Below are 13,407 nucleotides of genomic sequence, written 5' to 3'. Positions count from 1 at the left end.
TATGCCATGACAATATGTTTTTGTTTTCTTAGTATTGCCAAGGCTGGTTTTAATATCCTGGTAAATAACCTTGGGGCTGATGTTAGCCCATTTGGCAACGCTTTACACTGCCATTGTTGCCCCATCCAGTTAAACTTTAGGTATCTACGATGATACTTATGAATGGGTACTGAATAATATGCATCTTTTAAATCGATGCATGCCATGAAGTATCCTCTGGAAATCAATTGTTTGGCAGTAACAAATGTTTCCATTTTGAAATGTATATACTTGACAAAAGTATTCAGTGTCGTCAAGTCAATGATGATGCGACATCCACCATCTTTCTTGGTTTTTGTAAAGATATTTGATACAAATTCCAAAGAGTCATGTTCCGTTTTCTCTATGACTCCTTTTGTACGTAATCTCACCAGTTCTGCCTGTCCCTCATATTTTTCTTTTTGCGAGAGTGTAAACTCTCTGAGGGGTGCATGCTGAACTGGTGGCATACTTTTTTGGATGAATTCAATTTTGTATCCCTGAATACTTTGTAGTATATAATTATATACTACAAAGTATTGTAAGAGTGATAGTCCTCCATGCTTCCAAAAACAGGTGTAACCTTCCCCCTGTTAGTACAGGCCCTGCACCCTTTATGTTCTGGAAGGAACCAGACCCACCTACCTCCATGGTTACCGGTAGAGTGTTCATTTCTTGGGTTTCTGTTTCTTCATCGGTCGAGGTGTTGCTGTGTGGGCGTGGCGCATCTTCCATGGGGTAGCTCTAGGCCTTGGCCTAAAAAAGACCTCCTGGGATGATATGCAGGCCCCATGCTTTCACCAGCACCCTGATGTTGACGCCTGCTGGTGGATGCGTAGGGGTGCTACCGCCTGGGTTGTGTGGCTTTGCTTGTTCCTAGGCCTGCCCTCATGAGTCCAAGCGCATTCGACTCCTCATCCAGATCTTTAACCTGTTTCGACAAGTCCTTTCCAAATAGCAGGATTTGAGGTTGTGAGGTCGCAGATTTGCACAACCCTGCAAATTTGGGATTGAGGGCAGGTCTGATGGCATCCTTCCACAGGCTATTTATCTCATACTGTGTGTTGCACAGTAGAGCCAGAGTGTCCTGCTGGTTGTCGGTCATTTCAACCCCATCCACGGAACGAGCATATGATGCAATAGCTGACGTCAGGAGCTTAAGAATTTTTTGGAGCTTCACCTCTTGGGTTCATATGCCCAACCCAATGTACCCCCATATTTGGCTGTTAACGGCCGGTACATTGAGAGAGATGCAGTTCTCCGGGGGCGTGTATCTGTCCAACGCCTCATCTATTGTCTTCAGCCACAGACCGCTGTTCTTGACCAGCCCAGGCCACCAACGCTCCCCTCTGTCGAGGGAGATGCGATGGACAGTGCCGGATATTGCACTGTTGTGGGTGTGCATGCACTTCCATTACGGGCTTGCCCCATCTCCCGGAGCAAGTCCAGCTGGAGCGGCCCTGCAGTCTACGGTGCTTCTGGCTGCGGCGGGGACTTTAAATCTCAACCGCCGGCCTGCGGCCTACACAATCTTGAAGTCTCCGGTGAGGAAAGACCGATCCTGGACTGGACTCTGGACTCTGGTCTTGTCCACGGGGGGGGGGGGGGGGGGGGGGGAGAAATGGAGGAGGACGGCCAAAATTTTTTGTGCCTTCCACCACAGTGATGAATGCTGTGGTGGATGTTTATGTTACATGTTGTGTCCTGTTTATGCATTTTATTATTTTGTTAACCCATCTTTATGCTTTGTATGGAACTGATTTTTAAATTTTGTAAAGCACTTTGGGGTCAATGAAAATTGACTATAAATGTGCTATATAAATAAATTTATTATTATTATATTATTATTATTATTAGCCGCTCCATGTGGGACAAACGGTCACCATTGCCGCTCTCGGGCAGCGTGTCTTCCTGACCGGACTCATCGGAGTCTACCGGCCGGACCGACTTCTGCTTTGCCTTGCCTCCAACCCGCTGCGGTGGTTCGAGCTGAGCAGCTTGCGGCGTTGGGCTTGGCTCAGCAGAAATTGGGTCGGTGACTGTGGACCGCAGTGAGTGCGGTCCAGGTGCCGCCGGTCGCCCCCCACTGCTGGAACCCTCCTGGGCCATCACAGTCAATGGGGTGCGACCTTCTTTGGTTTTCTGCCCTTGTCCATGTTCTCTATAACACAGAGCACAACAAGGGTTTTTATGAAAAACGACCTCAGAATAAGTTTTACTTACCTGGAGGTCCCGTTTTAAACTCTATTGTGGGAGAGCTCGTTCCCCCACCCGTCGCTGTTGCACTGCATGAGACGCTATGTCGTGCATGCGTGCTGGTGGGGTCTTCACATAGTCACTTACGTGACTCCGAAGTAAAATCGTAACTGTGTCTCTCCAGAGACATTGCCTGTTTGATGAATATTTCTAGCAATCATTTTTTGGTTTTAAGTCTCAGCAACATCTCTGTGCTGCACTTTCTGCTTTTTTCTATGTCCCTTTGTTATTTTTCTTTTTCATGTGAAGCCATCTGGTACATCAAATGGCAACATTATTTTGCAACCCTGTCTCACCCCATGAGATGTGTTATTTGTGTCCTATCCATTCAACAACTTCTAACTTGCATTTTCACTTTCCCTCTCCAGCGTGACCATATCACAATGGTAGACCTGGTTCACCCAGCAAGAAACCGGGAACCAGCCCAGAGAGGGAAGCTGTGGAGAGGAGGATGGAGGGAGACGGCAGTAGACGTTGGACAAAGGACCCTGTGAGAGGGACCTTCTGCGCCCTCAAGGTCGGCTGCATGAAGTGCCCCCTTTGGACCAAGGGCTCAAGAGGGCCATGCAATGAGAGGGACGATGGGTCATATGGCAACCAAAATGGAGGGCCTTTGTGGCCAGCAGCAGTTGAGATTATAAAATGGCCCCAAAATGGCGACTCAACATATGAACTCAGTGGGTTGTTCTGTTCATTCTGTACTAACCGGGGGATTGTACTGATGCATGGTAATAGTCTTGCTGAAACCTTTGCAAAAAAAGCATTTCACTGTACCTTGATACACAGGATAGACACCATTGAACCACTAATCAAGGCCCTTAAATTTGAAATGTGTAACTTTTTCCTTCCACAAATGCAGCCTGACTTGCTGAACGCTTCCAGCATTTTCTGTTTTATTACCAATTTCCAACAGTTTATTGATTTTCAATTGTTTGTGAGAGAAATAGGTTCATTCCCTCACCAATCACTGAGATCTGATCGTAAACCAGAGTGTTCCAGGTGGCATGCAAAAGAAAATTGTTAAAATACGAATGTAGAAAGAATATAATCAATGTTTGAAATTTCACAGTGGTTAATTCAAGCAGAGCTAACCTTTATCACATATTTTAAAAGGAAATAAATCAGATTTTTCTTTAAGGCCAGCATAAGTACAGTAGAGAAATAATGAAAACCACTTCAAACTTGGTCTTTCCCAGTGATGAGAAATTCAAATGGTTAGCAAGGAGAAAAAAAACATTCCTTTGCACATTCGGGAGAGGTGCCGGAAAACTGGAGGGTGGCAAATGTTGTACCTCTTTTCAAGAAGGGCTGCATGGAAAATGCTGGGAACTATAGGCCGGTGAGCTTAACATCTGTAGTTGGTGAGTTACTGGAGAATATTCTGAGGTATTGGATATACAGTCATTTGGATGGGCAAGGGCTGATTAGGGATAGTCAGCATGGGTTAGTACGTGGGAGGTAGTGTCTCACAAATCTGATTGAGTTTTTTGAAGAGGCGACCAAAAAGAATGAAGAAGGCAGAGCTGTAGATGCTGTATACATGGATTTCAAGGCGTAAGGCATTCGACAAGGTTCCGCATAGTAGGCTGCTCTGGAAGGTTAGATTGCATGGGATCCAAGGAGCTGGCTGAATGGATAGCAAATTGGCTCCATGGAAGGAAGCAGAGGGTGATGGTGGAAGGTTGCTTCTCAGACTGGATGCCTGTGACTAGTGGTGTGCCTCAGGGTTCGGTGCTGGGCCCATTACTGTTTGTCATCTACATCAACGATTTGGATGAGAACATACAGGGCAAGATTAGCAAGTTTGCTGATGATACAAAAGTTAGTGGTTTTGCAGACAGTGAAGATGGTTGTGAACGATTGCAGCAGGATCTGGATCGATTGGCCAGGTAGGCGGAGGAATGTTTGATGGAATTTAATACAGAGAAGTGTGAGGTGTTGCATTTTGGGATGTCGAACAAGGGCATGACCTAAACAGTAAATGGTAGGCCTCTGGGTAGTGTTGTAGAGCAGAGGGATCTAGGAGTGCAGGTGCATGGTTCCTTGAAGGTCGAGTCGCGGGTGGATAAGGTGGTCAAAAAGACTTTTGGCACTTTGGCCTTCATCAGTCAGAGTATTGAGTATAGAAGTTGGGAGGTCATGTTGCAGTTGTATAAGATGTTGGCGAGACTGCATTTAGAATATTGTGTTCAGTTCTGGGCACCATGTTATAGGAAATATATTGTCAAGCTTGAAAGGGTTCAGAAAATATTTATGAGGATGTTGCTAGGACTACAGGGTGTGAGCTATAGGGAGAGATTGAGTCGGCTGGGTCTCTATTCCATGGAGCTCACGAGGATAAGGGGTAATCTTATGAAGATGTATAAGATCATGAGAGAAATAGATCGGGTAGATGCACAGAGACGTTTGCCCAGAGTAGGGGAATCGAGGATCAGAGGACATAGGTTCAAGGTGAAGTGGAAAAGATTTAATAGGAATCCAAGGGGTAACCTTATCACACAAAGGGTGGTGGGTGTATGGAACAAGCTGCGAGATGAGGTAGTTGAGGCTGGGACTCTCCCATAGTTTAAGAAACAGTTACACAGGTACATGGATAGGACAGGTTTGGAGGGATATGGACAAAGCACAGGCAAGTGGGACTAGTGTGGCTGGGACATGTTGGCCGGTGTGGGCAAGTTTGGCCGAAGGGCCTGTTTCCACATTGTATCACTCTATGACTCTAACATTCAGCCTCAAGACTGAGGTCTGCCATTGTTAACATCTGTGTAGAGACTCCAGGGACCTCTACTGCAGAATGTGGAGAGTGGCTTAATGAAAATGACCAAGAGCTAATTAAGATTACAGCAAATCTACATCACAGTTGGAGGCCATTTTGGTCGATCTCATCTGTACCAAAGAAAAGCTACTAGATAGATCGATAGATCGAACCTTTATTGTCATTCAGACCTTTCGGTCTGAACGAAATTATGTTGCCTGCAGTCATACACAGAATCAATAACAACAAAACATACAACAAACACAAATTAATCATCCACCACAGTGAGTTCACCAAGCACATCCTCAGTGTGATGGAGGCAAATTCTTAGTCTCCATCTCTTCCCTTCTTGTTCTCCCTCTGCGCTGAGGCGATCGATCCAGGCCGAAGATGCCGCTCTCCAGTCCAGCGGACCTCCGTGGTGATGTCGCCGCCGCCGAAAGCCGGAACGCCGTCTCCGCTCCGAGACAGCCCGCCACAGCATCAGCTCCGGGCAGCCGCCCCAGCTCCAGGTCCCGCAGTATCCGCTCCAGGCCGCCGCCCCAGCTCCAGCAGTCTCAATCTGTTGTACTATTTACAGTGTATTCAGAAAGTATTCAGACCCCTTCACCTTTTCTGCATTTTGTTACGTCACAGCCGTATTTTTAAATGGATTTAAATATATATTTTTTAATCATCAATCTACACACAATACCCCAGAAAGAAGCGAAAACAGGTGTTTTGAAATTTTTGCAAAGTAATTAAAAATAAATAACTGAAATATCACATTTATAAGTATTTATAAGAAATATCACATCATAAGTATTCAGACCCTTTGCTATGACACACAAAATTGAGCTTAGCTTCATCCTGTTTCCACTGATTATCTTTGAGATGTTTCTACAACTTGATTGGAGTCCACCAGTGGTAAATTAAATTGATTGGATATGATTTGGAACGGTACATACCTGTCTATATAAAGCCCCATGGTTCTTCTTCTTGTGTATGGCGTGCACAGCCTAAAGTTGTAGGACAACTTGTTCTATTTGATCTTATTTGATTGTGCACACCGGATTGGTTGCATTTGTCAAAACAGAGCGGACCACGTGAAGGTTGCAATCTCCCACCCCCCGTCCCACAGTTGACAGTGCATATCAGAGCAAATACCAAGCCACGAAGAGGAAGGAATTGTCCGGTGAACTCCAAGACAGGATTGTGGCGAGACACAGATCTGGGGAAGGGTATAAAACAATTTCTGCAGCATTGCAGGTCCCGAAGAGCACAGTGGCCTCCGTCATTCTTAAATGGAAGAACTTAGGAACCACCAGGACTCTTCATAGAACTGGCCGCCTGGCCAAACTAAGCAAGCGTCTTGGTCACATAGGTGACTAAGAACCCGATGGTCACTCTGACAGAGCTCCAGAGTTCCTCTGTGGAGATGAGAGAACCTTCCAGAAGGACAATTATATTTGCAACACTCCACCAATCAGGCCTTTATGGTAGAGTTGCCAGACAGAAGTCACTCCTCAGTAAAAGGCACATGACAGCCCGCTTGGAGTTCGCCAAGAGGCATGAGAAACAGGATTTTCTGGTCTGATGAAACCAAGATTTAAATCTTTGGCCTGAATTCCAAGCATCACGTCTGGAGGAAACCAGGCACTGCTTATCACCTGGCCAATAACATACCTACGCTGAAGCATGGTGGTGGCAGCATCATGCTGTGGTGATGTTTTTCAGCATCAGGAATTGGGAGACTAGTCAGGATCGAGGGAAAGAAGAACGGATCAAAGTACAGAGAGATCCTTGATGAAAACCTGCTCCAGAGCGTTCAGGGCCTCAGACTGGGGCGGAGGTTCACCTTCCAACTGGACAATGACCCTAAGCACAGAGCCAAGACAATGCAGGAGTGGCTTTGTGACAAGTCTGTAAATATACTTGAGTGGCCCAGCCAGAGCCTGGACTTGCACCCGATCGAACATCTCTGGAGGGACCTGAAAATAGCTGTGCATCGATGCTCCTCATCCAACCTGACAGAGCTTGAGAAGATCTGCAGAGACGAATGGGGGAAATTACCCAAATACTGGTGTGCCAAGATTGTAGCGTCATACCAAAGAAGACTTCAGAATCAGAATCAGAATGCTTTATTGCCATTGCATGTGTCACATACAACAAGATTACTGTGTCTCTCCATTTAAAAGAACTTCAAACATTCACATACTCATACTTTTTACACTCCCTCCCTCCCCAAAACCACCCATGGATTCACATTTACATAAATTAACACTCTCTCCCACCCCCCCTCCTTCCCCATAACCCGCTCCCGAGACAGTTCAGTTCCAAGATTGCTGATGGGTAAAAGCTGTTCTTGAGTCTGGCAGTGCATGACTTTAGCGACCTGTACCTTTTTCCTGAGGGCAGCAGTGTGAAAAGGTGGTGACAAGGATGTGTAATGTCTTTCATGATATTAGATTAGATTAGATTAGATTAGATTAGATTAGATTAGATTCGTTTATTGTCATTCAGACCATTCGGTCTGAACGAAATTCTGTTTCCCTGCAGTCATACATATAATTTTTAAAAAATGACAAAACACATAGTCAACACAAATTTAACATCCACCACAGTGAGTTCACCAAACACCTCCTCACTGTGGTGGAAGGCAAAAACTTAAAGTCTCTGGCTCTTCCCTCTTTGTTCATCCTCTGCGCCGAGGCGACGGCTCGAACTCCGCGGGTGGCCGCTGCCTCCGCCACAGCTCAGAGGCCGAGTCAGGTCTCCGCCGCCGCCGCCGCCGCCACAGCCCCAGGGCTGAGCCAGGTCTCCGCTGCCGCTGCCGCCGCCGAGCCAGGTCTCCGCTGCCGCTGCCGCCGCCGCCACACAGCTCCAGGGCCGAGCCAGGTCTCCGCTGCCGCCGGCGCCGCCAAAGCCTCGGTGCTGAGCCAGGTCTCCGCTGCCGCCGCCTGCACCACAGCTCCAGCCGGGTCAGGTCTCCGCCGCAGCTGCTGCTGCTGCCGCCACAGCTCCAGCCGGGTCAGGTCTCCGCCGCAGCTGCTGCTGCTGCCGCCACAGCTCCAGCCGGGTCAGGTCTCCGCCGCTGCTGCTGCTGCTGCCGCCACAGCTCCAGCCGGGTCAGGTCTCCGCCGCCGCCACAGCTCCGCCGCCGCCAGCCCCGCCACTAGGCCTCGGCGCAGACGGAGACGGGGGACACGACCGAAGAAAAAGTCGCATCCCCCGAAGGAAGAGGCCAAAGTATGTTTCTCCCACCCCACCCACACACATACACAACTTAATAAAACAAAATTAGACTAAAGCATGACAAAGAACAAAAACGAAACAGGTCCTGCTGCAGCATCTGGAGTGGTAAATGTCCTCCAGAGGGGGCAGGGGGAGTCCAATGATACCCTGGGCAGTTTTTATCACCCTCTGGAGAGCTGCTCTGTCAGCTGCTGAACAGTTCCCAAACCAGGCAGTTATGCAGTAAGTCAGTATGCTTTCTACCGAACAGCGGTAGAAAGATTCCAGCAGTTTATCAGACAGATGGGCCTTCCTCAGTGTTCTGAGGAAGTAAAGTCTTTGTTGCGCCTTTTTTATAACTACAGCAGAGTTCACAGACCATTTAAGATCCTCACTGGTGTTGATCCCCAGAAATTTAAAACTAGGCACCCTCTCCATCTCCTCGCCCCCTATCTCCAGTGGCCTGAGCTCCGCTCTATGTCGCCTAAAATCAGTGATGATCTCCTTTGTCTTTTTAGTGTTCAGAGAGAGATTGTTGTGAGCACACCACTCAGAAAGTCTGTGCACCTCCTCTCTATAGGCGACCTCGTTCCCATTTGAGATGAGCCCCACCACGGTTGTATCGTCCGCAAATTTTATGATCCTATTTGAGGCTGTAATCCCTGCCAAAGGTGCCTCAACAAAGTACTGAGTAAAGGGTCTGAATACATAGGTAAATTATTTATTTTTAATTACATAGCAAACATTTCTAAACACTTGCTTTTGCATTTTTATTATGGGGGATTGTGTATAGATTGATGATTAAAAAAAACTGAATTTAATCAATTTTAGAATAAGGCTGTAACATAACAAAATGTGGAAAAGGTGAAGGGGTCTGAATACTTTCTGAATGCACTATCAAAAAGCAAAAGACTAAACACAAAAATTAAAACAGTAAATGCTGGAAACACTGGACAGGCAGCTTCTGTGGTGACGGAAAGAGAGCCAATGTTTCAGGTGAACTTTCTACACAAAACAAGGTGGAATGTTAACCCCGACTTCCATCTCCACGAATCCTGGTCATTGCCAGGATTTTTCTCAATCACTGGTTCCTGGTGGCTCCAAAGTTCCTCTGAATCTCAATATGGATTTCATCAAGACGGCACTTTCACAATGTGATAAATCTAAGAACAATATTCAGAGCAACACTTCACAATAGTTGATTCTTTCAGCCAAGGGATGAGAAAGAATCACAACTCAGTAAGATTTAAGATTGTTTTGAATATGGAGAAGGCTGGACCTTGCGGACAAGTACTAAGCTGGAGTAAGCAAACTACAGCTTTATTAGGCAAGAGCTCGGATGAGTACACTGTGAGCTATTGGTGTTGGACAAGTCCACATCTGACATGAGGAAGTTGTTTAAAGATCAGTTGATTGAAGTTCAGAACCGGGTTCTAGTGAGGTGGTGGGATAAGGATGACAAAGTAAGAGGATTTTGAATGATAAGAGAGGTTATAAATTTGGTTAAAAAAAAAATGGGAGTGCATGCAAGTTTTAAGAGGATGGAATTAGACAGGGCATTGTGAGGAATACAAAGAAAGAATGAACTAACTGAATTGAACAAAAGGAGCAATGAAATGGTGATGGTGAATTGGATTAAAGAAAATCCCCAAATTGTTTATACCTATATTAAAAACAAGCAGGCAACCAAAGAGAAGGTAGAACCACTCAAGGATTAAGAACGGAATTTGTGCTTAGAGTCTGGGTATGTAGGTGAGGTATTAAACAAGTACTTTTTATACTTTTTATACTTTTTATACTATTTTACTTCTTTCAACCAAGGATATCAAGCTTAGTGAAATCAGTGTGGAGAACACTAATATGCAAAGGCATTGAGTTTAAGAAGGAAATAGTGTTGGAGCTATTGAAGAGCATCAAGGATAACTAAAATACCTGATGGGATTTATCACTAGTTATTGGGAGAGGCAAAAAGGGGACATTCCAGGAGCCTCGACAATGATCTTTGCTAGCCACAGGCAAGATTCCACAACACTGGAGAGTAACTAATGATATTCCTTTATTTAAGGGAAGTTGGGCGAATCCAGGGAATTATAGGCAGGTGAGCCTCACATCAGTGGTAGAGAAGCTATTGGAGAGGATACATTGGAGCCACTGGAATGGCCTATTTACAAAAATAAAATAGGAAACAATCCAACCTTCTTCATCTTAACTGCAAAATCAAGGGGACCCCAGATTCACACATCAAATTAAGACAGAAGATACTTGCAAGGGGATATTTGAAGACTAAGAGTTTAAACACACACAGAACTAGCACTGTCCTCCACTAGACTAACATCAACACACTGGTCACGTTCAACCACCCACATGCTTCACACTAGGGTCCTGCTACAAACTCTATTCTTACACTGTGAAGCTCGGCGAATATGTTTGAATGGACTTGTCAAAGCCTCATTGAAAAGATTTACCATTCTCAACCACTCACAGAAAACCTTGGCACAAGAAAACTCAAAACAGGGGAAAGAGTATTTAGGAAATCATTGAACATTTCAGCCTCAAATGGTGTAACATACACAGTTCTTGAGCAAAGAGGATTGCCCAACGGCCAAAAAAAATTATTTTCCCCGCGGAGAATTCACTTCGGAGGTGCTGCCCAAGAAAAAACACAAGCTGGAGACCAGCGTGGGTTCCTTTTGAGACATTATGAACTATTTGAAGCCCTCGCTTCAAACGTCAGCCTAGCGATCACATCTCCGGCAATATCCAGTACAGTACACTGAAGTGAAAACCTAGATTTTTCACCAGAGGTAAAAAGATAAAACACAAGAAATACTCAGAGTGAAGTTTGAAGCAACTACTGAGTCAGAGATAACAGTACACTAGCAAATCTGTCAAAAACAGATGAAAGCCACAAACTTGTTATTTTTAAAAGGAAACTTTCAACGTGCAAATAAAAACCGGGGAGAAAGTAACCAACCTTGAAAATACTGATTTCATTTGGTAAAAGTTATTCTTAAAATTCTACAGTATTGCTAGTCTGACAGTTAAGTTGTGGAAGATAGACACCAAATGCTGAGTAACTCAGCGGGTCAGGCAGTATCTCTGGAGATCATCTCTGGGGAATGCTGAGTTACTCCAGCATTTTGTGTCTATCTTCGTTGTAATCCAGCCTCTACAGTTCCTTCCTACACAAACAAGTTGCCGAGGTTGTTTAAAAAAAAAATAGACTTCATAAACTGAATGGCACGCTTGACTATGGTGGTTTACCTGTCGGCGTCCCCCATGCTGACAGGCCGGCTGTAGCAAAGACGCTATAAGATCTGTGGGCTGTACTGTGCTCCGGTGGGTACACGTACACTCTCCGCTCGCTGCCCCGCCCGCCGTCGCGGAAGCTGCACAAGCGGTGACACACATGATTCTTGCCAGCAACCAATCTCGTCTTCCCAGTGAAAGGCGACTCACCCATTTCTCCCACTACCCCGCCTCCTTCCACCCACATAGCCTCTTCCTCTCTCTCTACACCTCTCCTCTTTCTTACTCTCTCTAACACTCTCTCCCTCCGGCTTTACAGATCACCTTCTCTAAGACCTTGTTGTCTCCTTTTCACCTGCAGCCCTTGTCACGCACTCTAACCATTTGACAACCTCCCTTCCAGCTCTCTTCCCCCCCTACACCAATCAACCTGAAGAAGGGTCAAGACTATGTTACCTATCCATGCCCACCACAGATGCTGCCTGACCCGTCGAGTTACTCCAGCATTTTGAGTCTCACTCCTGGAGTTTTTACGTCAGTTGTTCCCCATTGATAACGATCACACGCCTCGTTCAGGTTTGCTGCCTTTCGTGTGTTTTACAACTCGTGTTTTTTAAAAGACCGAATCGCGATTCATTTGGTCCGTCGCCAATATTGGTGAGTCATTGGAGACAGAGACAAAGCGCTGGTTGTTGTTGACCTCAAGGCCGGTTACAAAACAGCCTTTATTACTAAACGAACTGCGCTGCTGTCATGGTGAGTGGCCGAGGGCGGGGTTTGCGTGGCGGGGAGGCAGTGGAGGCAGTTCCAGCTTCCTCACTGCCCTGCAGCGACCGTCGACGGCTTGGACTCCATCATCCACCGCCCTCGGGGTGGAAACTAATCGAACCGGACAGATTACATTCCGAAGACGCGTTATATCACTTTACCCCGAGTGAAGGACTTCAACCACCACCGGGACAATGATAAGGCGGTGATGCAGGCAGTGCAGTAATCCAGGGTTAACGACACATAACCAGGTGGACATTAATACGCACACATGTGGGTGCATGCCGTTTCCTGCCAGTATATAAACACGGGTGGGTTCAGGCATAGACACGCTTGCCCACTGTTTCATGCTTCACACCATGCCCCAGTTATGTGCCCCTTGACCATTCTCACCTGCCATTATCCCAATCCCCGAATCTCCAAATGCTCCTTTCTCGCAAACCTTTGTTTTCCTCCTTCAATCCCCATCTCCCTTCCCCATCCCTTTCTGTTTCTCCATTGGAACCTCTCCCCGTTTTATGTAACCCTCCCTCTTCATATTCGCCACATTCTCCTCATCCCACAGCACCCCCCTGGCCTCTATGTGACTCCAGCTGCTGGCCTGCTCACCCTGTAGCCTGGCGCTTGCGTCCACAGTTCTCAGAAAACGCAGTGAGCATGTTCAGCCATCCACCAAAAGCTGTTTGATGTCAATAGATTGTGATCTGCTGCTCTACAGGTGGGATGATGGATACAGCATGGCCTTGGATGTGAGTGCCTTGGCTCCACCCCACTGTAAATTATCCAGTTCCAATCTCACTGCACTCCTGCCCAACAAGACGTTGAAAATGCCATGTGCCATCTGAAAAATAGACTAGGTCCCCTCAGGAGACAACCGTGACTCCACTGAAGTTCTCAAACTTGGTGGAGAGGAACCTCCATCACAAATTTACAATCTCACCTCTTGTGACTGTTAAATATGATGGAACAAGGCACCTCAGTGATGCTGTATTTGTGACCATCTTCAGGAAAGGAGACAAATTTGATTGTGATAACTACACAGAGATCTCACGGGAAAGATACAAAATGCTGGACCAATTCAGCGGGTCAGGCAGTATCCATGGAGAGAACATGGAGAGGTCACGTTTCGAGTCAGGATCCTTCTTCAC

At 46.3% G+C, this 13,407-nt stretch overlaps 1 protein-coding gene across 2 annotated transcripts in view; it reads right to left on the bottom strand.

The window, feature by feature from the left end:
* Positions 1-11,970, bottom strand: part of LOC129710141 (retinol dehydrogenase 12-like) — a 31,744-nt gene extending 19,774 nt beyond the window's left edge. Inside the window, exon 1 of one of the 2 annotated variants that reach the window (XM_055656914.1) lies at positions 11,948-11,970. In XM_055656914.1, the coding sequence (XP_055512889.1) occupies positions 11,948-11,955 (8 nt within the window). In that variant the 5' untranslated portion in view covers positions 11,956-11,970. Of the gene's footprint in view, positions 1-11,506; positions 11,661-11,947 lie in introns of those variants that run through there. The other variant, XM_055656906.1, reaches the window with a different exon arrangement.
* Between the last annotated feature and the right edge of the window lie 1,437 nt (positions 11,971-13,407).

Source organism: Leucoraja erinacea, chromosome 2 (assembly GCF_028641065.1).
Source record: "Leucoraja erinacea ecotype New England chromosome 2, Leri_hhj_1, whole genome shotgun sequence".
NCBI lineage: Eukaryota > Metazoa > Chordata > Chondrichthyes > Rajiformes > Rajidae > Leucoraja > Leucoraja erinaceus.
This window is presented reverse-complemented; position numbering and strand designations above follow the sequence as displayed.